Raw genomic sequence first — 27,558 nt, forward strand, 5'->3', positions numbered from 1 at the left:
AATTATTTATTACGGGTTTGATGAAATGTTTTCGTAGTTATACTATTAAAGCTTATTTGTGTTCCTATCACACGGACCCTACACGGTGTGATGAAAAAATATGGTGCAATAAAAATTAAACTCGCTCAAACTTTCATTCAGTCATTGCGCATTTTTTAATATTAACCCTAACCGGTCAATAATATTGCACAATTTACAATATTGCACAATAATAATTGACCAATTAGGCGGCACCTAAGTTAATATAAGTATTGCACAATATGTATTTGATTTTTTACATTATATCGAACGATATATTGTCGCATCCCTAATTATGTCAGTAATTTTACTTGTCAAAAACATCTGTCACTGTCGCAGATGTTCGACTTGTTGGGTAATCATAGGAAAATATAATTGCAATTTAATTTAAAACAAATTAAGCCATGTTTAAAGTGCTAAGCACCACAGCGAAGCTGTCCAGGACAGCTTTGTCCAGGTAAGATTTAGTTTGGGATTATGACCCATGTTTTTTAGGTGTATATTGTATCCTAGCCTTACTAAAGGTGTTCTGCGACACGGGTATTTTTAGGATTTATTTACACAGTATGGAGAGTATTTTTTATAATAATAAGTAATAGTTTGTTTAACATTTTTTGGAATGATTAAATTTCCTACATCTAACATGTATTGTAAATGAGTAGGCAGTTCAATGGTTCTATGATATTGACCTCCATTTTCGAATTGGAGGTAGAGTTCACAGCGCGTATTTTTCATATTGCTAGTGGAAATTGTAATTCAACCAACTTGCCTAAGATTTAAAAGTTCTCAAATGTGTGTGAAGTCCACTAAGCTACACTTTGGTAGCATGGTTGACTCTGGCCTTATCTTCTTGCTTTTTAAGCAAACCAGTATCTAGCAGAAGGACAGTAGTGGGCAGCCGATGATGTACTAAGTAGTAGAGCAATTTGAAAATGGGTTGATGAATACTAATCTTTTGTAACATACAATACAAAAATTGTAAAATAAAAAAATAAGAATAAAATACAATTCAATACATCATAGTTTTGTTGTATTATTTCAGGTCATTACCAGCATTTTCCACAAGTAGTTCTCGGCTTTTCGCTTCCAATGTAGACCCAACATGCAAAAAAGAGGCACCTATGATCGACAATGAAGCCATTTTGATGGAAAGTGAAGAAGAAAAAGCCCTTGAAGCAACTATTGCAGTTCCTACCAAGGTATGTGCTTATAAAATATATTTGAAGTTTGGTTTTGGCACTTGCATCCGGAGTCTGGAGTAAAAATACTTAACACTAGATGGGTGCTATTTTTTTATTTATTTAATTGTTTATTTATTAACAAAATTCACAGTACTTGTCTTCATGAGGGTGTATATACACGTTAATTCAAAATTGTACTATATTAAATAAAATTATACTATAATTCCAAAAACATGACTGTTTTCATACCTCATTTCCATTAAAAAAAGTAGTCAAAGAAAAGAATCAGACTTTTTTTAAATCAGACAGAACACTCAAAAACATTACTCGCTGCAGCCAAGTAAAATTAGACGTTTATTTACGCTTATATTCCATTTTCAGGTTGACCTGACGCCTCTAACTGGTGTACCAGAGGAACATGTGAAGCCGCGTCGTGTACGCATCTATCAACCAGCGAAGAATGCTATGCAGAGTGGTACAAACAACATTCATCACTGGGAGATGGAGTTTGACACACGTCAACGTTGGGAGAACCCTCTCATGGGCTGGACCTCCACTGGAGACCCACTTTCCAACATGAAGGTCCAGTTTGCCTCCCCAGATGAGGCAATTGAACACTGTGAGAAGAATGGATGGATTTGGTACCTCGACATCCCCAAAATTGAAAAGGAATTGAAGCCAAAAAGCTACGGTCTTAACTTTTCATGGAATAGACGCACTAGGGTTTCGACCAAGTAGACAAATAGTACCATTGTTGTTTAAATTAACTATATTATTATAGCAATAAAAATATAAATGAATTTATTTGGTTTTCATATAAGTTTGTAGATGATTGTGAAGTGACATCATATCTTCCAAATATTAGAAAAAAAATAGATATTTGTAGTATTTGCTAAAGTACATTCTGTCAGTCTATTAAAAGTTGATATTTGATTGAATGTTGTTTCTATTTTGAATTGTAGGATATTCGAGAAAAATCTCTATTTTTTTGGAAAATAGACTTGTATCGAACAGCAGAGGCAACAAACAGTAATAGTTACATGGTTTCCTAAATTATATTATGCAATTTTATATTTTAGCTATGTTTGTATTAGATATTTCTTGGTTAATAATAAAGGAAAATATCGTGACGACACCCACACCTGGAAGTTGCAGCACCCGCACTTGTCAGCGTGATGGAATGGAATAATTTCTCTCATTTTGGGAGGAGACCAGTACCCTTACCATGAGTTTTTACGTTTCGACAAATATGACTGTTTTGGTATTAATTGTTTACTTATTGGCCCATACTATTTACAATCAGCGCCCCTAGCGGATTATATCAGAACTTGGAAATTGTATGTATTGTGTGTAGTAAAAACTCATGGTAAGGTACTGTGCCCAGCAGTGTCATCGTAATGGGGTGGGATGACACTGTTCACGAGATTTATATACGTTTTGCAATTACCTCGCTCTATTCGTTTGCATAGTGACAGGCAAATAAAACAACAGAAGTTCCATATTTTTGTTTAATCATAGTTTTCAACATGGTTAATTATATTTTGTACCTCGGAAGAAAATTATATATCGCAGGTCTCACTTAAAAGTTTTATTTACATATGATACAATTAATAATATGTTATACAATTTTAAACCATGCTCAACACATGCCTTAGTATTGCGAATTCACTAACTACAGTAGTTTTAAATGTACATCGTACATCGTAAATAATAGATTTTTAAATTAATGTCTAACAACCATTTAGATAACACTACGTAAAATTATGAAAAATTATTGCATTCATTTTTATTTATGTACATTATAATGAACAGTATTGAGAAATTTCTATACTACGTATTATATTTAAGTTATTTTATGACGTCATTTTTATTTACGATTTAAAAATTATTTAATTGGTGTGGCTCGTTTGAGGGCCGTTCAAACCAAAGCGGTAAAAGCGAGAAAAAACAATGCATTTTTATTTAAGTCCTAGGATTTCACATTATCTTAGTGATTTAGGAATACAAAGATGGTAATTATTTCAATAAAGAACCCAAAATGGCGGCATTATGTTAACCACCTACTTTTCTGTAAGTAATGTGTGAGCGAGAAACATGCAATTGCTGTCATTTTGGATTACTTTTTTTTATGAAACAATGTGTACCTACACGTTTTTCCATATAATTTGCCACTGATCGCATTGCCGCGACCGCACCTTTGCGAAACTGTTACAAATTCAAGCGTGTGGATAGTATGACTTGGTTTGTGTAGGTTTGTAAGCACTTGTAACATAGCTTTTGGTCAAGGCAAAGTTTGTACAGGTTTGGTGTTGCGGCAAACGTGGAATACGAGGAAAACATGTAGTAGGTACAATGCCACCTGAACCCAGCTTTGAGGACTTGTATGGCCCAATTATAGTCGCCTTGTTATATGTCTCTGTTTGAACTTGCACAGACATTCGTTAGCAACGTCGCAGCGTTCCCATCGATGATCTGAGCTTGTCGCCACGATATCGTGTATCGAAGACAAGTATGAGTGTATAAAATGCCTTAAATGCAGTATTACAATTTTATGTAATGAAAGTGTCATTAAAAGAACTGCAACAGGCTAGGAAAACTACATTAAAACGATAAAATATAAATCTAAAAAGGGATTTGGTCAAGGCGTTATCTTAAATTGCGGAAATAAAGTCGATAGTTTGGTCCATACTATAGGTATATAAACTGTTTACAATATTTAGATATTCGCCGAGCACAGACGAATTGGCGAGAATACAAGTATTTAAATAAACTAATCGGGTGTATTCGTTATTCGCCATGATGCTCGTCTGTTCTTCGTGGAGTGTACAATTTTTAGCCCGAACCAAAAGATTACGTGACGGTATTCGCGCGGCACAATGCACGGCGTTTACACACTTGTAATTGTTCGGCGAGTTACTCGGCGGAAGTCTGCGAATATCTTAATGTTGTTAGGATAGAAGGATTTTAAGTAGGTTTGTAGGAGTTGAAATATTCTATAAAATTTTAGAAAAAACTATTTCTATATTCTACTGTTCCAAATCACCTTTCTAAAACGATTGATTAACGATTTAAAATTTATTAATTAACGAATTCTAGCTATCCACTAAATACAGATGTCGCGTAATATTAAACTAAGCGCTTTATTGTAATTCGTCCTCATTTATGTAAAAGCTCAAAGCTACAATAACAGAAAACAATGGACGGGCGTAACATTATAACAATGGATTATTTTAATTTGTGCTGTTTATTTTAATGAAACATTTCTATGGTTTGTGGGGATGGTCTAGAAAATATGTCAAGTTCGTATATTTTTCAAAATAATTAATGTAGACTCAACAAATTAATTTTGTCTATACATGTAAAGAAAATTCAAATTCATATCTGTGATTTCTTAGATCAAGCTCCTCCACTCATTAGCATGATATTAATAAAGAAACTCGTTTTATATATCTTAATGTAGCAATAGGGGCTAATCTTAAACAGCTGTACCAATTTTAAGTTTTTAGGTACGAACCTGTGTGTAAAGTATATTGCATAATGATTATGCATTATGCAATATACTTTTTCAGTAAACACTGAAATTATTTCTGAGATTATATATAAACGACTGCGAAATCGCTCGAATTTGCGACAAGGACAATCAACCACATTGTAGCCTTTGCTAAGCTATCATTCTACGACAGAGCCGCTACGGAATATGCTACGCGCCTACAGAGTCTACGAGTCCTTAACACATTTTGTAGACATCCCCAAAATAAAGCGATCTGAAATTATTTTCTACCCATCCGCTACAAACAATATCCAATTCATTTACAAATCTATTTTATGGTGAGGTATTATTCTGAAATGCCTAATTTATTACTAACTAACAATAACATTGTTTGGTGTTTCGATTTGTGCGAATCAATTAATCTTACGGCATGCTGCATTATGACTTGATTTAAATTTAATTTATTTTAACTAATCTGAATATTTTTTGTTATACAAACCTATTTATATTCTACAGATAAAATATCTTTTATATAAATGCTGAGTTTCAGCTCTGATTTATCTATGGCTCTATGATATGATTGGAAATTTATTTTTTATTATTTAAACGGTTATCATTTAATTCCTTTTGGCAAATGAATGTTTAAGGTAGCTCAATGTTTTATATGATTTTAAGTTCTATTATCTAAATGCAAATATTCAGAACGCATTGTATATATAACATGTATGTACAAAATTGCTTCAAAGCTTAGTTGTAATATGAGCCTTATTATCATGTATTTATACCATTTGAGCACCATACGATTTTTATTTATTTTTGGAATTCCATAAATGTGCTGTATGTGCAATAGTCAGGAAATAGTGTTGAAATAAAAAAAAGTGCCTAATATCTTCCTATGTGATGTTTTAAAACAATGTTTTTGTATGTAATTTGTTTTTTATGTTTGCATATTCGAATGCAGTAATCACAATTTGAATGGACCCAATGCAGCAAAATCATTTTTAAAGTTTTGTTAGAATTTTTATTAAAAAATGAATTTCAAATGAAAATTTTGAGATTAAAATTTACCTTATTTACATTTTTGTGATAAAAGTTCCTTGGTTCACTAAAATGCGTTTTTCAATATTTAGAATCATTCTTTCAATATTTGCATAAAAAGTGCGAGAAACTTGAATTGGTAGTATTCTAAAGAAATTCAACCAAAATAAATGGTTGATAAGCAGCTTGGTCTAAAATGGTTTTCACAAAGCTTACATTAATTAACAATTTCTTATAAATCAACGTAATGTCAATCAGTCGTCGATTTTAAGGCGTAACATTATTTACAAGAACAAATTAATTTACAAGTGTCTCCGAAGAAGAGAATGCTTAAACAATTACCTAATAAAACAGCTTTACAATCGAACAAATTAGCATTTCTAATCAAGCTTAAAAGCTGAAAACGAATGTACACGAGTAGTCAATTATATAGCGTCAAAAGTTGTACAATGAGCGATAAATTTCATTTCGTACCCTATTAATTATTGAAGTCGATGAAAGTTGCAACATGGAAGTTCCCAGTTTCTATTGAATACATTAATCTACTAATTAGGATTGATATTATCGTTCGTTAAACTACCTAAAGCTACGTCATCGAAATCACAATGTAAGATCTAACCGTTATCACCGTTACCCGTGCGATTACACGATCGATTTGTCACTAAGTGTTCGAGCGTCGTTCCGTCACGCGGGTGTGGGAGCCTGGGGCTCGTCGGTCGCGGATCAGCTGGGTTGTTCGTCGCTCTCGCGGTGTACTAGTACACGTACGACGGTGGGTGGCGCGGCGGGCGGCGGCGCGGCGTCGGGTGACGCCTCCGTCACGAGGATGCTGACCGCGCTGCTCGCGTGCGGCGACGGTGTCCGCGCGCGTACCGGCGTCGTCACCCGCCGCGCTGAGTTCCGACGGGAACTTAGGCGAAGTGAACCTGGAATGTTGTTTGCTTGTGGTAATTATGTGTTGGTTGGAATAGAGGGTGAATTACTGTTGACACTGTGCTGTATGTGATTAACTGCTTTCTAAGATATACTTTCAGCGTCTTCAATTCCTTTTTGAAGAAGTAGAGCCCCTCTGAGCAATCTTCTTAGGATAGATCTGTGTCATATCTTCGTCTCTTTTTTATTTTATTGGTAAGTTGCTACGGTGAAAAAATGCCACATGCAATGGTAGTGACCCTAACAGTGGATTTTTTTATTCATCATCCTATTGGACAAATGTTTTTGAAAAGTGTAGTTGCAAAAGTGAGATGATAAAGTCTTTAACGCCTTTTATTACAGGAATTCCAGATCGTAGCATAGTTCAGGTTAATGTGACTCCGCAGAAAAATACTATTAAGTCAAATTATATCTTTTGGTGAAATACGATGTGAAAAAAATCTTATGTTACTTACCATCACTTTTTCGCTTAGCGTTTGCCTATAATAAAATTACATACGATAACTTCACACCAAACATCAAAATGCAAATAGAACATGCAGCAATTTATCTACTGCTTAAGACATGTATCTATCATGCCAAGAATTGGTAATAGACGGAAATCTCAGCCCCACAAAAAATCGAGGTCAAATAATGTTTATCATAATTTTTTTGCATCGCGGAATTCTAATCCAGAGCCCTTTTGATTCCCAGATTTGATTTTGAGCCCAGAGATCCAGAGCCCTATAACCTCAGGATTTTCTTAGGGTTTATTTATTTATTTTTTATTTATTTATCATTGGGTTACACCAACAAAGTGAACACTTATACATTGTCTAGACATGTCACATTGAACTTAAATCTAAGTGTCACCTCAATTACAGGTGTAAACTACATTCTGATAACTACGTACTAAACATTAAATAAAATGATTGACAATTAAAAAAACAATATAGAATACGATAGGAACAATAATAATAAAATTAGGAATTAAAACAATAACATTAATTAACTCTAAGATTTAAAATTCAAATTTCATGTCCAAATTACTCAAATTATTATAATAGTACTAATAAGAATAAAATATTATGTGTAAAAGTTAAGTTGTTTCAATTATAAAAATATATCTGTATTAAAATTTAAATAATAATTTAAAATAATACCTAAAATCCTTCATAATATATACTAATTCATAATTCATACAATTTACAAAACAGAAAAGATATGATCAAGGTAACTTAAAACTGCAGTATGATAATAATTTGCTTATTAAATTGTCTCAGAAATTAACCTTTTAAATTGTGTTAAAGGGTTTGAAAAGATATCCACCGAGCTAGGTTTCAGTCCAGTTTCTTTCTGGTCGCATGTCTTATCTCTGACAATGATTGTATTGTGTATCCTGTTGTAGGTTATTAACATTCTATTCAATGGAGCATAATGTCCTAAGTTAGATCGCGCAAGTTTTTGAACAAATGGAGTGTATTTCGTGTACCTCGGCAATCTCCTAGGAATAGATATTTGTAGTAGGGATAATATATATGGAGCGTCGATATAACCGTTAATAAGTTTGTACAGAAACATGATGTCCAGCAGCTTCCGACGATGAAAGAGCGATTTAAGGTGAAAATGTTGCAGGCGGTCCTCATAACTCGGTAAGATTTTGGCTAAGTTGCAACTATAAGATAGATGCCACAAGAATCGCTTCTGTACACTCTCTAAACGTTTGCTGTGTATATCGTAGTGCGGGTTCCACACGACACTGCCATATTCCAAGCAGCTACGTACAAGGGCAGAATAAATAGCTATTTTAGTGCTCGGATTTTTAAATATTTTACAGTTACGTAAAACAAAACCCAAAATTTTGAAGGCCTTTTTAGTGACATTGTCGATATGCAGATTAAAGCGCAGTCTACTGTCAAGAATAATTCCTAGGTCTTTAATGTGATCCGACTCATTTAGAGGTACACCATTGATGTTATAGGTTCTGAGAAGAGAGATGTTTTTTCTGGTAAAACGCACCACATGGCATTTATCAACATTTAAAATCATACCGTTCATTTTGCACCAGCAGACAAGGCTATCCAGATCTTTGCTCAAAAGTGAGCTATCTTCGGTTGTATTTACAGCCCTAAAAAATTTTAAGTCATCAGCGAACATGTAAAATTTAGAGTTTTGGAAGCATTTGCCTATATCGTTAATAAAGATATTAAAGAGAAGGGGCCCCAAGTGAGATCCCTGAGGTACACCAGACAATGCTGTAAATGACTTAGACCGATATCCACCGGCCACAACCACAGATTGCCTATTTGTCAGGTAAGATTTGCACCAATGCAATACAGTCCCGGAAATTCCAACCGCAGAAAGCTTGTGCAACAACGTATCATGATTTACCTTGTCGAAGGCCTTACAGAAATCAGTGTATATAACGTCAAGTGATTGTCCATGATCGACCCCCTCAGCAAGGTCCCCAACAAAGGAAACCAAATTAGTTGACGTTGAGCGTGATTTCATGAACCCATGTTGTTGCGGAATGATTGACTGCCGTAAATGCCACGCGATTATTGGGTAAATTAGTTTTTCAAACGCTTTTGCAAACACTGATAAGATTGATATCGGCCTATAATTTTTTACCGAGCCTGTATCGCCGCCTTTGTGCAAAGGGATCACGAGTGAGTCCTTCCAGGCAGTTGGGAATGTACCAGAATTCAGGGACTTGTTAAATATAAGACATAGAGGTAGTGCTAGTATGTTAGCGCATTTGACTACAAACAATGATGGTATACCGTCCGAACCCGCACCTTTTGTGGGATCAAGCTTTTTTAATATCCTCAAGACCTGGTCTTCAGTTACGGAAATATTTGTCAATTGATTGGTAACGAAGGATGGATAGGAATTATCTGGGACAGATATTTTGCCAGAGACGTAAACCGAGGAAAAATGTGACGCAAAGAGATCACAGATATCCGGCCCTGTAGATGCAAGTTTATTAGTGGAGGACATTTGCGCGGGAAAGGTACTATTGCCACCTCTTTTATGTTTAATGAAGCTCCAAAGTAATTTGGGATTCGACTTCAAGGATGACTCCAAACGCTGTAAATATATTTTGTAAGTTAAGCTATGTAATTTTGTGCATCTCTCTCTAAGTAGCTCAAACGTTAGTAGATCCCGAGGATTCGAGTACTTGCGGTATTTGTTTCTGTATTTCAATTTTTCACGAATGACCTTAATTAAAGCCGTAGAAAACCAAACCGGATATTTCTTATTTATGCGCGGTTTAGACTTTGGCACATATTTGACGATAGCAGCCCTCAGTAAATCGTAAAAGCGTGTAACCATATCATCTAATGTAGCGTAGTGAGATAGTTCATCTATCCAGGCAATATTGTTTAATTCACTAATGATCTTCAAATAATCTGCTTTATGAAAAAGGAATCTAGCTTCGTATTTAGTTTTGAGGTTTTTGAGTTGATCAGAAGCAATAAAAAATTCAATGGGAGGATGCAAGGGGTCAATCGCCGTAAGTGGGTCTGAACATACACTGATGCCGGGGATTTCTATCGAACTCATCACTAGGTCTAATATTCTATCTTTGTTATTTGTACATGGATTATATTGATTCAAGTTATTGAGTGACATAAAATCAATAAGCATATTATTAAGGACACTGTTTGATGTTGCGGCAGTAAGAGTATGGTTGTTGTTCGTGTTCCAACAAATGCTACTAAGATTAAAGTCACCAAGTATGATGGAGTCTCCGCAGTGTTTTTCCAATATGCGATTGGAATTAATTATAAAGTGCTCTAGGATATTTTTTTTAACAGGCGGGGGTATATAAACACCGCAAATGTACAAGCTTTCATTCTTTTCCTTGCCGTCTCGTGTTTCTACTTTAATCCATAAATCCTCGCAATCGGATTCTTGTGCAAATAAACGATAAGACTTAAAGCGTTTAGAAACAGCGATCAGAACACCACCTCCTATTTTTTTGCTATGAAACCCGCTGCTTTCGCGATCTCGTCTATAAACCACGTATCGGTCATCGAATAACTCATTGTCGGATATGCTGCTGTCCAACCATGTTTCTGTGAAAACTATTACATCTAGATTACAACAAACAACATTATTAAAAAGATCTATTGTTTTTGTCTTTAGCCCTCTAACATTTTGGTAATAACAACTAAGAGTGCCCTTTAGTAATAATTATAGCAAGTTTAGCGCACTTATGATAAACGATTCAGTAGGTCTATGTTTTTCACGTGGACATAACTGGATTCTTCATTCTTGCGCATGTAAATTCTTCCGTCACGTACCCAGACAAATTTGTATTTCAACTCTTTGGCTTTGCTTCGTGCGGCAGCATGCAGAGACTTATTTTCAAAGGTAAGGTGTTCCACTACGTAAATAGCGCTCTTTTTATCTCCGCCGATGCCTAAGTGGCTGCTGTTCAGTTTCTCATCTCGATTTCTTTTGTTGAATCTAGCAGTAGCAGCGAGAAACTCGTCCCGTAACCGCGAATTATTGAATTTGACTAATATGGAGCGTGGTCGAGGGCTTGAGTTGTTTCTCTTCGCCAAACGAGAGCAGTAGTCGATCTGAGATTCAGTTACGGGGCATTTGATAACTTTTCCTAGGTGCACCACAGTGTTGATTAAGTTCTCCTGCCTGTTCTCAGGAACGCATTGAATTTCAATGTTGGAGGAGCGTGATAATTGATCAATTTGGCCAACTCGTTCCGTCAATGATAGGTTAGTGGCCCGCAGTGATTCCGTTTCAGCTTTTAAGCCTTCGATTACGCTGCTTTGTGCCGCTTGGTTGGACTTTATCATCTCGAGCTCCTCCTTGAAGTGTACCATTGACGCTTCCAGGGATGACAGCAGGTTACGAACCTCTAAGATCTGTGGCTGAATCTGACAGCCAAATAAAGCTTGTAGCTCTTCGCGGATGATGTCACGCATTCCGCTAGCAGATAAGCAGGAACAATTAGAATCACTGCGCGCTTTGCTTCGTTGAGTGACGTACTCGTAGTGCGGAGACGGTAGCGCGTTGCCACGGACAGGTGTGTTGGAGTTGTCTCCACCCTTGCGTTCTTTACTTTTGCACAGGATACAGGTCCAATTCGATCGGAGCTCGTCGGACATTGCATTAAAATCCTTTAAGGTGTAATTCATGCACACGTGATGATAATTGGCTTTGCAGCGTGCACAATGCAGAAAGGGAACGTCTTGTTTCAGCTTCTTTAAGCAAGCGGCGCATTCTTTGGATTGATCCATGTTTGTGCAATATATTTATATGATATATATTTTTTTTTTTATTTATTTATTTAGGGTTTCAAGAATTTATTTAGGGTTTCAAGAATCATCTGCTATATTATGATGTTTTGCAATAATACAGATTACCTATGATGTATTGCATTGGTTATGGGATTATGGGGCGTCCGCGCCGCGGACTCCGCGGTCCGCAGGCCTAACAAACTAAATATATTTCATTTAATTAAGGTTTGGGTTCGTGGGCTAGGGTATCATTGGGTTAAACATTTATGGGAATTAGTTAATTAAGCGCTGGAAGCTTGAGTCGTAAGTTTATGGATTAAATAATAAAAATGTTTAAACATAATCTCGGTTTTTGAGGTTACGGAAAACCTTGTATTCGGATTCAGTGACCGAACAAACGTACCTATAATAAACATTGTGTAACCTCTGGGCCTGAATATTATTTTTTTGTGTGGCTGTTTTAAAAGGTATACATAAGCTGACATGCAAAGCGACGGGACCTGAAAGATTCCAAAAGGCATATTTAAACACAAATGCCAAAATAATTTGTATAAAATAATTTTACATTAATTCCCAAAAAAACACACAGAACACTGATTCAGCGGCAAAGAAACACTTACGGGAGTGTCGCACGGGACTTCACATTAAAAAAACTATTACAATAATATATTTTTTATAGATTGTGATTCCTGAAGTCATACTTCATTTTGATATTAGTCCAAAATGTATTTTAGCATGGCACGGAGTTGCATGCTAATGTAACACATAATTTATAGTATTACTTTCATCCATTGGTCATTTGCTCCGTAAAATGCATACTTTTTTTTAAATGACACCAAAGCAGTAACTTCTTACGTGTGTGCAGTAGTGCACAAACGGTTTTTTTGTAGTTAGCTTTTCTTATAATTTTACTGTGACTGACATGATATGAGGTTATGGTTTATATTGTCAGGCCATCATTGTCTCTCATGTTCCTATATCATAGATAATTTTTGGATAACCTAAAGCAAGCAATAATTGAGAACAAATGTGAAGTCCCGCGACAAGAAAGGGCACTATCTAATAGAGAGAGACACGAAAAGCATAACATTACATATGAACCTGCGCGTTTCGGGCCGACGTCCTCGTCAACGGCGTCCTGGTGCCGCAAGAACAGCGGCAGACCGTACGCTGAACGTCGTCGCGGCGGTGGTGCGTCGGAGCCACTCGCACCCTGGAAATTGTAAGCATTGGCATATGAAGCTTCTTGTACTTTCACTTGTCTTTTCATTTGAAGCGAAGAATTCTTCGTGTTTCAAGTGCGATGAAACCATTTTTATATCTAAAAATAACTGATTTGCTGTGTTTCAGCCTGAAGAATGTAAGTTGGAGATACTTGTTGGTATAAGATGTTCCAAATCAGGGATCAGGGGTAAAAACGTGGTTATAAATATATACTGTCGAACTCAAGTAGCCTTCTTTCCTTTGGGGTTGTACCAAGGGGTTGTCATTGTAAGCTTGTACCCTACCTGATGCCCATAGCATGTAGCATTTAAGCATATTAAATTTCAATTGTTAAATCATATACTACATTCTTCGGTAGAAGCGACAAAATACATTCAAAACAAACAAATAAGTGAAAGTAAAACTAAAAGCAGTAGTGATAATTCGAAGTTATGATTACCTGTTCCCCAGGCGTCGCACCAGGCAATAAGAGAAGCGGCAAGTTGAGCCAGGCGCCTCCGAGCTCACTAATGTCGGAGGCGTCAGAAGCCCTCGAGGACTTGCGGCTAGAAGCGTGCGAACCTCTTCGCACATGCAACAAGGCACTAAGACGACCACCCCATCCCCCTCCCGGCGACCATTTCGTGCTTTCCTCTTCCTGGGAGGGACTACGATTCTTCCGCCTGGAATGCCCAAACAGACAACTCTTAAAATCAAATATATATTGTGGATGAGGGAGAAAGAGAGGTGATCGCGACGCCTGATACGTGACTCTTTTCTAAGCTAGAACTGTGTGAACTTGAAACTTCGAAATAACTTCTCCTCCGTGAAGCAAAGCGTGAAGGTGATCGTGATAAAGATTCGGTACATTTACCTATTCTGCACTGGAGCAGCTTGATGAGTTACCTTGTCATAAGAAGGCGAGGCCTTCGCCTTGCTGTGGGATTAACATGCTGTTATTTTTATACCAATGTTTTAAATAATTTAATGTTTCATGAAACAGGTACCAATGTTTCGTTAGGAATGATAAATTTAAAACAAATAATGATTTTATGAAATGAATGTATTAATGGTATTTATGGTAGAAATGATAGAATTGATTTCTGTTATCGTAGATTTGATCAGCACCTTTTCGAAACGTACACAATAGAAACGGATTTGGAAACATGATTTCTTACTTGACATAATCTCTCCAGGTCCGTTGTATCAACCGAGCGGCTTTATCCTCTCTCTTCCATATTCTGGTACTAGATACTATTTCTAACTCCTTCCTCGTCGGGAACTGTTTCTTAAACTTAATATCCATTTGTTCTTGCAACTGCCTAAACGTATCTGTCTCTTCTACATGACCCAAAACGTGCTTAACCAGAGCATGAAGTATGTCTAAGCAATGGATCTTATTCCCTTTAGCTATTGGAAGATTAAAACTGACAAGTGCTACTGTATTAGGCTTAGATATACCCAAAGGGGGATCTAAAGAAGCTATGAAGTCTGACAATTGAGCAAAACTTATGAATTGAGTTGCGTGTGGATCATACCTGGTGATGAAAAACTGTGATTAGTATTCATTCAAAACGTTAAAATTGTTCAAAGAAATAATTGGTATAAGTTACTCACTTTGACCACCGGATATAGAACATTTCAAGATCATCTTCCACGATACCAATCTCTTCTTCTTGATGAGCTTGATTGAAATTCTCAAGAATGATAGCAATGTACATGTTGATCACAATCATATAGCTGATGATGATAAAAGAAGTAAAGTAAGTAATAGCTAAAAGAGGACTTCCACAGTTTCCATTGTGCCCATGTTCACCCATTTCGCAATCTGGAGGTTGAATCATCAGTGATTCTAGTACATCGTTCCAACCAGCTGATGTCATTAGGCTAAAACGTAAAAATAACTTATTAATGAGCACATTATATTCTGTATAAAATCTTTGTGTCCTTTCAAAAGGTTCTTACCGAAAAAGTAACTGCATGCTCCTTCCAAAGGTTTGAAAATTGACCAGATCATCCAGAGCTCCCTGCTCCTTTACGTGCCCAAACACGGACATTCCAATTATTGCATATATAAACGTTATTAACGCGAGCAAGGCACCAATGTTGAAGAGAGCCGGTAGAGATACCACTAGCGCGAATAGCAGTTTCCTAATGCCTTTAGCGGCCTGGAAATTAAACATACAACACGAAATATTATTGAAGATAATCGATATTCGGGTTTCTTTATTATATGGGAGTAGCAGACGAGCATGCAGTCCACCTGATGGTAAGTGGCTACTGCCACCCATGGACATCTGTAATCAACCCCAGATAGGATTCGACATTCCTACCAGGAGTCGGCCACAGGTGCGTCGATACCCCCGAGGACTAAGCTGAAACGCCTCGGAAAAGTATGTTTCGTTTACCACACCCTTTAAACCAGAACACAGCAGCGCTCAACACTGCTGTTATGAGGCAGATATAGGTGGGGTGGTGGGGCCGCCGGACTCGAATCACAAAGGACGAAGCAATACGGCCAATTAAAATTTATAAAAAAAAAAACAAAAAAAAAAATAGTAATGGGACCGAAATAGACGATTATCTAATACAGTAAACAAATAGAATAAAGAATATAGACTCGTATATACGTATATACAAGAAATAGAGTATAGAATATATAGAATTTCTAAACGGTACCAATCTTGAACATGATGATCATTATGTAGGAATTTTCATACTCACTTTAATCAGTCTTAAAATCCTCCCTATACGAAACACTCGAACTACTCGTAACAGGGTGGGAGAAATGGGCAAATCTATCATTATATCCTCCATTACTATGCCCAAGATAGACGCTAGCACTAAGAGAAAATCGAAAACATTCCACGGTACCGTGAAGTAGTGGTAACGTAGACCTATTATTTTAACTATTGCTTCTGAAATGGTAAACACATAGACATTAATACATGCATACATAAAACTTCTATATTGCACACCAAAGAAAAATAAAGTAAACAATAATAACAAATAATTAAGGGTACAGAGGTGTTATCACTAAAATAGAGATCTCTTCAAGACAACCATTGATTTTAAGATAACATAATTCAGTAGCAAGTGAAACAGGGTAGGGTGTAAAATTAATGAAACAGAAGAAGAATAAACCAATAGTACGGTAAGTAATTATAATAAAAGATTCTTACCTAAGCCAAAAACTGTAGTAAAAAACGCATTACTAACTTCTAATATAAAGAAAACGGAATGCGGTTGGTCGTAATGCTCAATACCCATTGTGAGCATATTCAAGAAAATTAAAACGAATATTGCTATTTCGAACCTACGAGAATTCGACAAGTCGTAGAACATAGCTAGAAACTGATTCCTTGGCCGCTTTATCACTTTCTGAGGCTTCTTTCTGCCTAGTTTCTTCATTGCTGTATAGTAATGTTTCTGGCTCTCTGTTAGAAACATTTCTAATACGCCTCCTTCATACTAAAATATCAATAAGCGAACATCATAAACATTATCATTATAGTTATCATTATTGCCTAAGAATAAATTTCAAATTATTAATTAAATCTTACCTTTTTCTTGAGCATATTAAAATTATCTATTATTACTCCTATAAATAGATTCAATGTGAAGAATGATCCACAAACTATGAATATCACAAAGTAAATATACGCATAGAGGTTGGCTTCTCTTGCTGGCTGCAGATCCACTCCCCGGGCGTCTACAGCATCAGCCATTACTTCCATCCAACCTTCAAACGTCGCTACTTGAAATAACGCTAAATATGCTATACCAACATGGTCGAACGATATCTTGGAGTTAATCCAAGAGAAATTATTATAATAACACTCCCACTTGTCATTTACTATCTGAAAGTAAAGTTCGGGTTATAATTCAATGATTTATACAAAAAAAACAATATACTTGTATAGATAACTTACCTCTAAAGGTAACAATTCTCCTTCATCATCGATGCATTTAAAGAACTTCCCCCCGAAGAACTGGACACCCATTATGGAAAATATTAACCAAAACACTAAACACACTAGTAACACATTGAAAATACTGGGTATTGCGTACATGAGAGCGTTAACGACTATTCTCATGCCTTGCCATCGCGATATAGCACGGAGAGGTCGTAATGCTCGTAACGTCCTTAGAGATCTAAGCACTTTTAAATTTTCGTTCTCTTCAATTAACAAACTAAACACGGACACCTAGAAAAATAACGAAATGGTTATTAGTCGTTCTATATACTTTCACATTTACACTCGGTATTAATAATCAAGCTATAGTTTTACCGATCAAAGATGAAAACTTGATAAAGTTTAGTATGAAGAATTCGACACAATATTTGGCAGGCAAAACATTGGACAGATTGATTCTTAATACAGGCGTTAAACAATAATATAAATTATACTCACAAAAACTATAGTAAAATCAAGCAGCGTCCAAAAACTTGTAAAATATCTGAAGAACCCCAATGCTATCCACTTGAGAAACATTTCTATTACGAAGATCATACAGAATCCGAGATTAGTCCAGTAAAGTATCTTCTTCAAAGGTATGTTCTTCTCGAGGTGGATATCTTCGAAACATAGAGTGATACTGGAAGCGAATATGAGGACCAACACGAACCACTCGAAAGCTGGGGTGTCGACGTAACGGAGAACGTATGTCCGTATAAACATCCACTTTTGACCTAATCTTGTTCGGATACAAGCATCCCAACAGGAACAACTAAAATAATAAAGAAATGTTTAACAAAAAATGCTGGATAGGATAAGTAAGTACAGTATAAATCTGGGGGCATGGCCGTGCCCCTGCCAAGTCGAAAATCATATATTACTTACGTTTTATAGCACTGACGAGGAAAGCAATCTTGTGGAACTTTGGGCTCTTTTTGCTTTCCGAAACCGGGAAATTTTCCCATTGCGTCAATGTACTGTCCCTTAGAATTTTTCCTTCCACCTACGGTCAATTCATCGACATATGATACCAAAGTTTGCCAAGGGTGTTTCGTGTCCTCTTCTCCAGGTCTACTTAAAGGGTCACTGTACAAAACATTCGGAGGCTGCTTTCTGAATTTTTCAGGTGTCGTCCGACTCGATATTTGTGCCATTTCATAATGCTCATTTTCATCTGAAAATAGTAAAGGACTTAATAAAAATATACGTATATTTTTTAAAATTTGTAATAAGACGCTTGTAGCCCCACACTAGGATTTCGTGGATTGGGTGCCATGGACATAAACACATACAAAGATGATAACACACCCAGACCCAGAAGGGATATCTAAATTCATTATTCAGATATCTGTCTGGCCGGGGATTGAATCCAGATCCCTTTGCGTATCGACATAGACCACAGACCGCTTCACACGGGTCATCAATGTTTTGTTCAAGATATTTTTACATACCCCTTGAATCCGAAGGCTGAGTATGGTACCCCGAAGACATTTGATTCAACAATCTCTGAGCCTGAACCTGATGTTCCGTTGATGACGTTTCATCTAGATTTTCTTTGGAATCCTCCCGAATGCTAGTGATTTTATGTTCAGTTGCTAAATCGCGAACATCTTTCAAAGTTTCTTGGCTTCCATGATTAAAATTATTACTAGCTTGATAGAGATGAGGGTATGCGAAATCAGAACCTACGGAAATTGGCCTGAAAAGATAAATTACGAATTTACTTTATTTTTGTTCTGTTGTCTTGTTTTGTTATATATTTGACCTAATGATAAGGCAGACGGGCTACATGGTGGAAAGCAGTCACCGTCTCCTATGAACATTTGCAACATCAGAGGAGTCGCCAATGCATCGCCGGTTTTGAAGGAGAGCTCTTTTTACACCCCTCTCGAAGAGCCCCATGTCAAAGTCCTGAGGGAAAACCTGAGGGAGGAATTATTCTAATGATATCTACCGTACTTACCTATTTAATGCTTCTTGATAACTATGATTATAAATATTGTCGTGAGGGAACAGGATAGTTTCCTGTACGGGACCCGAAAATCTCTGTTCACTTGGAATTGACACATTTTGTTCCTTCGTAGCGCGGTGTTTAATCATAAATTCGTTAACTAGCTCTTCTAATTTAGTTTTTTTTTCAGTCTCTTTGCTTTTCGATATAAGGAAACCTTTTTTTCTTACTATAGAACGTAATCTATCGAAACTTTTAGCTAATTTTGAATCTTCTCCTACTTCCTGTAAACACAAAAATAATTAATGAAAAGTTTGTACATATAAAAATATATCATATTTAGTTTTTTTTCCATTACGATTTGAAACATTTACTAAAATCTTGAGTCACGCACCCTTTTAATAGTTTGGTTATGTAACATATTAAACACAAGATAATGATATTGTAGAAGTAGATATAATAAAAATTGTTGATATGTACCTCCTTCCTATTCTTAAGTTCCTCGCTGTTAAAGCTGTTGAGCAGCAAGGCAAGGAAGAGGTTGAGCACCATGAAGTTACCCATCACGAGGGCGGGAAGGAAGATGAAGAAGCAGCTCTCCGCCCCACTGGCTTCTTCAGCTCGCATGCAGTCCCACAGAGGCTCGATCCACTCACCACACAAGATCCGGAAGATCATCATGAACGAGTGGAAGAAGTCGTTGAAGTTCCACCTTTAGTTGGCAATAATAATTTAGAATGGAAAAAAACAGGAAGTAACGTAAGAAAAGTTTTATGTTAAAAGTAGCATGTTAAGTAATATTTGTGTAGGCGTAATTTAAATGGTCATTTCCCAAGATATTCTTCTTATTGTTCTTATCATCTTATTATCACTCTCAAATAAATAGGAGATAAGAAGTTACTTCTGGTTGGTTAGCCAACTTTCTGGACTAAGCTGGAAATAGTATGTATACGGTACGTATGTAGGTCTGCCAACCTACTAGGGGTTCCTCCTAAAGGAATGGGTAATGGGTTGGCAGACCATGCACCACCATACCCTAAATACCCGCTGCATATCTTATGTATCATATTTATTGATAATTAATCTTGTTCCTCCATCAATGTACATTGGAGAAGTCTGTTAGAGTGTGCCCCAGAATACACTCAGTCACAGGTTAGTCACCAGTAATGTGATATGAAGTGACTTACAGCTTTTCACTAGATTAGATAAATTTCTATAGATTTTCATACCTAGGCACAGGATCCGGGTCGAACTTGTCTGGCGTGTAGGACTTAGAGAACAGCTGCATGCCGATAACAGCGAATATGTATATAACTATCACTAACACGAATGTCAAATTACCGAGAGCACCTATTGTCGATATTATAATACTCAACAACACTTTCATAGTAGTCCATGATTGAGCTAACTTTAACACACGCAACTGAAACAGAAATATTCATTGTATTAAAAACTTAAATTTGAAAATGTTTGATTAAAAAGAGCGGATGCGAAATCTGTTTTAATGTTAAAGGACTCCAAAATTGAAATAAATAAAAAGAAAACGTTTTCTACACTCACCGCTTCACACTAGGATCCTGGCTACCATGGACGCACACATAGACAAATATACAAACACGCAAACCCAGAAACAGAAATCTAAATTCATCATTTAGATATCCATCTAGCCGGGAATCGAACCCGGGACCCTCTGCGCCTCAGACCAATATGGCGACTGCTCTGCCACGCGGATCCGTCACTTTAGAACTTTTGGGCTCAGAGTTTTAAACGTAATTTTGTTATATACAAAAATAATCACAATGATAATATAATAATCTTACCAAACGCAGGCCTCGTAACACTGATAGGCCATCAACAAGTTCAAATATGAGATCAAGAAGACTAGCTGACACTATAATTAAATCAAATATATTCCATCCACAGGCGAAGAAGTCTTTGCTCATTGCCATCACTTTCATTATACATTCTAACGTAAATATTGACGTGAATACCTGAAAGAGTTGAAAACTTTAGTACCAATACGATAAAGTAGTAAGAGGGTTGAAAACAGAAGCTAACAAAAATAACATTACCTTATTTCCTATATCTAATGCCGATCTAACATTTTCGCTCATGCCATGATGCTCCAAGGCAAGAAAAAGTGTATTCAGAACTATGCACGTTGTTATAAATAACTCGAATAAGGGGTCCTTTACGATCCCATACAGACAGTTCTGGAACTGTAGCCAGCCTTCATAGTCTATACAGCACGTAACGCAGCATTCGCAGTTTCTGTCCACGAGCTCATCTGTGAGCAATTGCAATCATTAGTAGTGATCTTGATCTGGTACAAAAACGCAAGCAACGAACACCACAGAGAGAGAAAAAAGGACAATAGAAAAGAAGTAAACAAGGATAGCGAAAGCGTAGTAAAGCGTAGATTATTTCAATGCAAAGCTTCTGTCTGTAACTTTACCTAGGCTAGTGTGTCAACGTCATTTGTTCTCATTATTCATGCAATTGAAAGCGGAAAATTGGGACTAAATAGAAAAACGCAGAAAAATGCACGGTAAAAAAAATTTAGGATTGCCAATAGTTAATTTAAATGGAAAACACTGACCAAATTGGAATACTCAATTTTGTTGATCCCAAATCGAATCGCATAAAAGTTACAAAAAGTTATTAACTGGTAAAGAAACATTAATTTATCGTACAAGTATCAAGGTCCTGAAAATGAGACTTGAATGCGATTCCTTAGACGATCAGTCGACACCAAATCAACCAATCGCGTAATCACCCTGCAGTCTTCCCGTGAGGAACAGGGGTGGACTGGGGGGCAAAAGCGTTGGCGTCTGTGTTTTACTAACCTGTGAAGTAAGTGCAATTTTGCTCGTAATTGCCCATATGAGATTTGTGCGTGGCTGCCAATAAACTGAGCTCATTAATTTTCGTCGTCTCCGCTTGGGGGAGGTCGGGCGCGCGCTTGTATGGCCAGTCCGCCCCTGACGATATTAATGAGGGTAGAAGCGAAATTGCAACAGTGTCGTATAAGAGTGCCCAATGAGGCGTCACCCCATTGTGACGTGAAGCTAATGGTGAACCTTATCAGCCACTAGACAACCATTTATCGTTAGTATAGCACCAAGGAACTTCATCGACGCGTGTTTATAATGTATCACGCTGATGAAATTCAGTTTCTTATAGTAGTGTTATCAAGAATATTTTATAAATGCAACTAAAATGTAGTTAATTGTGGAGTTAGTATCATAATCCTCAATCTCTTAAGTATCAATAAGTATCATTTTATGTACGAGGATCATAGATACATAAAAGTATTTTTATAAAATATTCTCATTGATATATAAATTGTTTTAAACAAGAGACAAATGGCTGTTTCTCTGACACTGGCTGCTTACATTTTTACATAATTGATTCTACATCTTGGTAGCATTTAAGAAGGGATTTGTGCAAATTATTACTAAATCTATTGTATATACTAATTAAACCTCGTAAGCTACCATCAGCTCCGTTTGGTTCAAGCACTTAATTAGGTTTATTATCAAACGGCTTATAAAAATCAGAATAAATGTATTAAGGTTAAAGAAAAATATCTTACATAATGCTTCAGAAATCCAAAGAAAATATCATCTCTTTGCAGATGCGAGTTGAAAAAGAGTGACTAATTAGGTTTTAGGTTAAAGTCAATAAATAATGAGGTCGTAATAGCTACATACATAATAGTATTTTATAATAAAGAGAAATTATTGCAGTCTGTACACTATTCTGGATGATAATAGAATTGCAAAGGACGCAAGCACTGAAAGTCAGAAGTACCTAAAGGGAATGTCCTATGTGTTCGTAAGAATAGAAAAGTGTTTTCATGCACTTCAATTGCATATCAATTATCTTACATTCATTATAAAGACTAAACTACTCGATGAAAGAAGATAAAGATTGGTTGAAAATTGTAGATTGAAAAGCTTTTGACGATCTCAAATAGTTTTGTGTTTGCAAAGCATTCATTCTGAAAATGGCTGCGTCGTTTCGTGTCTGATTTCTTGTGCTCTTCTGTGTCGAAGCCGTGCCAATCATAGAAGATATTTCGTGTAACGCAACCAAACTCGATAATACCATACTTAACTTAGTTTCTTTGATTGCATTACATATTGGGTAAAGTGCATTAAGTAACAAAGGCTTTGTTTTACCTAGCACGACGATCTGATTGAGGTAATCTGGATTAAGCGGATATCTCTCTTGAATGCTGCTCTTTTCACCGTTTTTTGGTTTCTCTGTCTGCTTCTCTACTTTTGAACCATTCTTTTGTTTTGGTTCTTGTTTTTTCTTTTCCTTTTCCTGTAACATTAAAATATTATGTTTATATTACACTGCTTTCCAAATTAAGTCTATTTCAAGTGATTTGTTGTTCTTTTTTATTTTTATTTACTTAAGTTTTATATGTCACAAATATAACATTATATATTGTTAGTATTATTAATTTTCTTATTACAATTGCAATCATTTTGTTTTTTTACAATATATATCCAAAATTACTTTCATCTCTCTAATTAATTGTATCTTAATAAAGTTTTATATTAAAGACTGAACACAGATATGATATCTTATATTCTGAATTTCCTCGTTACAGTTGCGATCAATATTTCTTGCTTTTTATAACATCTATAGTTAAAGTCCATTCAACTCAGATTGCAAAAATTTGAAGCAGATCATTGTATTCAACATCTATACTTTTATACTAATATTAATTTTGATTGTTAGTTTGTAAGGGTTAATCTTCGAAAATACTGAACCGATCAAGAAAATTCTTTCACAATCGGAAAGATACACTAATCAGGAGTGCTATGGGCTATATTTTATTATGATTAAACAAAAAACGTGCGAAGCCGCGAGTACTGCTAGTATTCCATACTTGTTTATTCAGAGGTAATGTGGTAGGCGGTGGGTGTGGTTGAGGCGTCGGCGGCGGCAACTGAGGCGTCGGCGGCGGCAACAGATGCGTCCGTCGCGGGTGCGTCGTCGCCTGGTCGTCAGACGTGTGCTCCCCGTCGTCGTGGTCGTCGACGACCCCCGAGTCGTCTAGTGATGACTCGCGGTTATTACTGTGGTCACTTAGTTGGCGACCAGCGACACTTAAGGCACCTCGTCCTAGAAAAGTGCAAGTAATCATGTTGCTGTAACGTGTATGTAAGATATTAATATGGTTTGGCTATAGATCAGGGCGCTAACATTCATATCACACAGATTGTTATAAGAAAAAATTAAGTGCGGTGTGGCCGACTTAGGTTAATTCCAGGCAAGGTAACTCTTTTTTAAATTACTCAATAGATGGGTCAGTTTTTTAATCATTGAAATGTACGTCCAGTGTAGGTGTCTTTGACCAGAGAAATTCAGGCTTTCGGTAACTCGCACAGAGATGGCACCACAACAGTCATGGTATGTACGTGGCCATATGTCATTAGTAGATATATGTATATGTATATCAACGAAATGTAACTAAGACTTACCCAAAGCATTGTCGGGATGCAGCGTGTGAGGCGGCGGCGGCGGCGGTGGCGCGGGTGGCGGTGGTGGAGAACCACTCGGGGTCAACGACCGCGACCGGGACCGTGAGCGAGACCTGTGAAAAACAGAAGGTAAGTTAACGTAAGGTAAGGTAACATCTAGGTACTTAATGATAATATTACCAAATATAAAGGAGTGATAGCTTAGCGGTTGAAACTTGGCCTCGATCAACGATCAACGGATCCGATTCTCGACCTCTGATTTTTCAAAAGTTATGTGCTTATTAGAAATTAATTAACTTTAACAGTAAAGGAACAGCTTTAACGGTAAAGGAAAACATAAGTGACAGATGTTAAAAAAGTTCTTAATGGTTTGTGAAGTTTACCAATACGCACTTGGCCAGCGCTGTAGACTATGGCCTTCTCCATCCTCTGAGAGGAGACCTGTACCCAGTAGTGTGACAGTAATGAGTTACCAAATATGTTAGTTAAAAGATTTGACATAAAACAAAAGAGATTCGACTCCAACTGCTCTGTAGGACTACCATGAGTTTACAAAAGTATTACTCGCTAGCGACTGCGTAAAATAAATGTATGAAAAATTGTACAGCGCCTCTGGTGGTTACTCGTAGAACTAAAATCCGTAGTGACGTAACTCGATACGTAAAAAACCTATCGAAATCAAATCGCTAGCGAATGTCATTATGATCTATTGCCATACAAATTCGGTCCCATGAGTCATTAATTTGACAGACGTTGTCAAGAAACACCGTAACGATAGTAGTTATGTTATTCACTAGCAAAAGGACAATAGTTTTCTATTTATCATTTCTATAGTGGCGTTTCTATGCCAACTCATGGTAATGCTACTGTTTCTTATGGTGACAACATTCTTAACAAAATCTAAATGATTAACCAATTGCTTAAAGGTCTTTATACCGAATCGACTTATCTAATGATGCTTACATTTACGCGGAATCGTAACGACGAACATATTTTTCCAGCTAACGACAATCGTTCAACGTTATACATCGCTCAGGGGAGAACCTTTCGTTTAAAGTAACTTAAACACAAAGGGCTATTCTTCATTGGAACAATACGACACGACACGCCACCGACATCACAGAGTTAATATCTAAATAGATATCGCAAGTGTATGTATTAAAAGCTAGAGCAATGGTCTTATAGATATTCAAGTATGAATAACCAATTTTATATGTACATGATTTCGATTTACTATACTATACTATACTATACTATACTATACGATACTATACTATACTATACTATACTATACTATACTATACTATACTATACTATACTATACTATACTATACTATACTATACTATACTATACTATACTATACTATACTATACTATACTATACTTTTAAAATCTGTCTTTATGGATATCCCTACTTTGAATTGTTTAGTCAAAGAATCACTATAACCTTATTGTGACGTTACAGGAGGTAGAAAAAAAATGAGCACGCTTGGTTTTCCTACAGGTGTCCACGCTCTTTATATTTACCATAGATAAGTATAGATATCTCACCGCCTTGTAATTGAAGGTAGCCATTAAATGACTTAAACAGGTGACAATTCTGTCAGCCGTTTAATGGCTGCCATGGTGTAATTTACGTGGAATAATGCGCACATACGCAGTTAAGACACGAATCGAAATCGAATCGAAAAAGTGCGAAGCAATATTGTTTCATTCGTAAATGATCAAAACCTACATTTTTAAATATTTTTCGAACACGAAAATAATTGACAGTGACAATTGTCAAAAGGTTACATTTTCTTGTTAGGAGGGAGTAGGTAATCTTTATGATATTTACTTATAAATCATAAATATTGATTATATGACTGATATTGTTATTACTGGCAGTATCGGTGCCATGCCTTGTCGTTGTCGTCCCAATAAAGAAGCTTCATTGTCTAAAGTAATCACGTTGGAACAACGCACCGTTGTAAACAATCGACTAACAAATCCTTCAATTGGCGCGTATTTGAGAATGAATTGCAGATTCAAAAGAGCGTGGGTGCGATCTTACATAAAACTTTATCCTTATTCGAGATCGTTTGTTCCTTTTCGCATTCGATTGTCCCGGGGTTCATTTCGCCTTTCTATGCGTGGCCCGAATACATTATCTCCCGGCCTTTGTAAGGGCAATGGAAGCGATGAGCGATCATTTTGCAAGGGCAACACATTTGAACCAGTGAAAGAACTTTTGGAGTAAAAATTTTTTTTTAGATTTAAGTGGCAAACGTGCTGATGGTAAGTGGTCACCCTTTGACCTTTAAACCGTCTCTCCGTAGAACTGTGGATCTACATAAAGCCGATAACAGATGCGTTACAAATTTAATTGCTTATGTGATAGTAGCCAATAAGCGCTCAGATTAAACTACTACCCTGAATTTAGTAGTGTGTCTAGATAAAGCATACAACACAATACGACGTTAACTCTGTATCGTTATTAAAATTATAACTCGCCAAGTGAAAATCTAACTCGCACTCCGTACCACCGATTTTTTTTATATTTTTTTGCTTGCATTGTGAAAATTTGAATTGTCTTCCTATTACGGTTCCTTGGCTTAAGCGATAATTGTCGGAAATTAACGGTTTTTTATATAGAGACTAGCTGACCCGGCAAACTTTGTACCGCCTCAAAATCAATTTATCAAATAAATTTCATATAAAATATATCCTATGTTACTCGTGGATAATGTAGCTTTCGAATGGTGAAAGAATTTTTAAAATCGGTCCAGTAGTTTTTGAGCCTATTCATTACAATCAAACAAACAAACAAAGTTTTCGTCTTTATAATATTAATATGGATTGGAGACCCCAATTTATTTTCAACTTTGTTTATTTTTAGTATTTGCTGTTATAGCGGCCACCTTTATACATACTCGGTAAAAAATTCAAGTGTATATCTAATTGTCTATTACGTTTTAGGAGATAGTACTATGTGACAGTCAGACAGACAGCGGAGTCAGCTAAGACTCCGTTTTTACCCTTTGGGTAAGGAACCC

The 27,558-nt window shown here is 36.4% G+C and overlaps 3 protein-coding genes across 4 annotated transcripts in view; 1 reads left to right on the top strand and 2 right to left on the bottom strand.

Moving 5' to 3' along the window:
• Nucleotides 1-316: 316 nt before the first annotated feature.
• ND-18 (NADH:ubiquinone oxidoreductase subunit 18) lies at nucleotides 317-2,137 on the top strand. 2 transcript variants are annotated; one of them, XM_073086458.1, is made up of 3 exons: nucleotides 317-475; nucleotides 1,061-1,217; nucleotides 1,581-2,137. In XM_073086458.1, the coding sequence occupies exons 1-3, from the start codon at nucleotides 423-425 to the stop codon at nucleotides 1,935-1,937; spliced, it is 567 nt and encodes a 188-aa protein (XP_072942559.1). In that variant the 5' UTR covers nucleotides 317-422; the 3' UTR covers nucleotides 1,938-2,137. The 2 variants fall into 2 exon arrangements, with proteins under 2 accessions (XP_072942559.1, XP_072942558.1); XM_073086457.1 differs by lacking the exon at nucleotides 317-475 and adding an exon at nucleotides 493-558.
• A 2,636-nt stretch (nucleotides 2,138-4,773) lies between these two features.
• Nucleotides 4,774-21,984, bottom strand: SC1 (voltage-dependent cation channel SC1). Its single transcript, XM_073086401.1, has 19 exons — nucleotides 21,869-21,984; nucleotides 21,095-21,309; nucleotides 20,843-21,013; nucleotides 20,252-20,445; nucleotides 19,503-19,734; nucleotides 19,035-19,306; nucleotides 18,523-18,770; nucleotides 17,957-18,245; nucleotides 17,528-17,843; nucleotides 17,045-17,320; nucleotides 16,676-16,972; nucleotides 16,295-16,583; nucleotides 15,837-16,030; nucleotides 15,078-15,280; nucleotides 14,730-14,999; nucleotides 14,291-14,650; nucleotides 13,573-13,795; nucleotides 13,011-13,122; nucleotides 4,774-6,653 (listed from the first exon to the last, which is right to left on the bottom strand). Exons 1-19 carry the CDS (start codon nucleotides 21,903-21,905, stop codon nucleotides 6,451-6,453), a joined length of 4,401 nt encoding a protein of 1,466 aa, XP_072942502.1. The 5' UTR covers nucleotides 21,906-21,984; the 3' UTR covers nucleotides 4,774-6,450.
• A 795-nt stretch (nucleotides 21,985-22,779) lies between these two features.
• Nucleotides 22,780-27,558, bottom strand: part of LOC140752540 (sodium channel protein 60E-like) — a 253,565-nt gene continuing 248,786 nt past the window's right edge. Inside the window, exons 9-12 of the mRNA XM_073086877.1 lie at nucleotides 24,524-24,636; nucleotides 23,929-24,164; nucleotides 23,207-23,354; nucleotides 22,780-22,784 (exon numbers count right to left, since the gene is read on the bottom strand). Of these exons, the coding sequence (XP_072942978.1) occupies nucleotides 22,780-22,784; nucleotides 23,207-23,354; nucleotides 23,929-24,164; nucleotides 24,524-24,636 (502 nt within the window). The remainder of the gene's footprint in view (nucleotides 22,785-23,206; nucleotides 23,355-23,928; nucleotides 24,165-24,523; nucleotides 24,637-27,558) is intronic.

Source organism: Epargyreus clarus, unplaced genomic scaffold (genome assembly GCF_041222505.1).
Source record: "Epargyreus clarus isolate Ecla_fem2 unplaced genomic scaffold, WU_Ecla_fem_2.2 ptg000024l, whole genome shotgun sequence".
Lineage (NCBI taxonomy): Eukaryota > Metazoa > Arthropoda > Insecta > Lepidoptera > Hesperiidae > Epargyreus > Epargyreus clarus.

Bases quoted from the DNA above. Each gene is read 5' to 3' on its own strand.
- ND-18 (XM_073086457.1), top strand. From the start codon at position 503: ATGTTTTTTAGGTGTATATTGTATCCTAGCCTTACTAAAGGTGTTCTG. The intron at 559-1,060 runs GTATTTTTAGGA...GTATTATTTCAG, and splicing joins AAAGGTGTTCTGCGACACGG to GTCATTACCAGCATTTTCCA. The intron at 1,218-1,580 runs GTATGTGCTTAT...TTCCATTTTCAG, and splicing joins CTATTGCAGTTCCTACCAAG to GTTGACCTGACGCCTCTAAC.
- SC1 (XM_073086401.1), bottom strand. From the start codon at position 21,905: ATGGGCAATTACGAGCAAAATTGCACTTACTTCACAG. The intron at 18,246-18,522 runs GTATGTAAAAAT...TACTATTTTCAG, and splicing joins TCAGCCTTCGGATTCAAGGG to ATGAAAATGAGCATTATGAA. The intron at 6,654-13,010 runs GTTCATATGTAA...ACAACATTCCAG, and splicing joins CGTCGGCCCGAAACGCGCAG to GTTCACTTCGCCTAAGTTCC.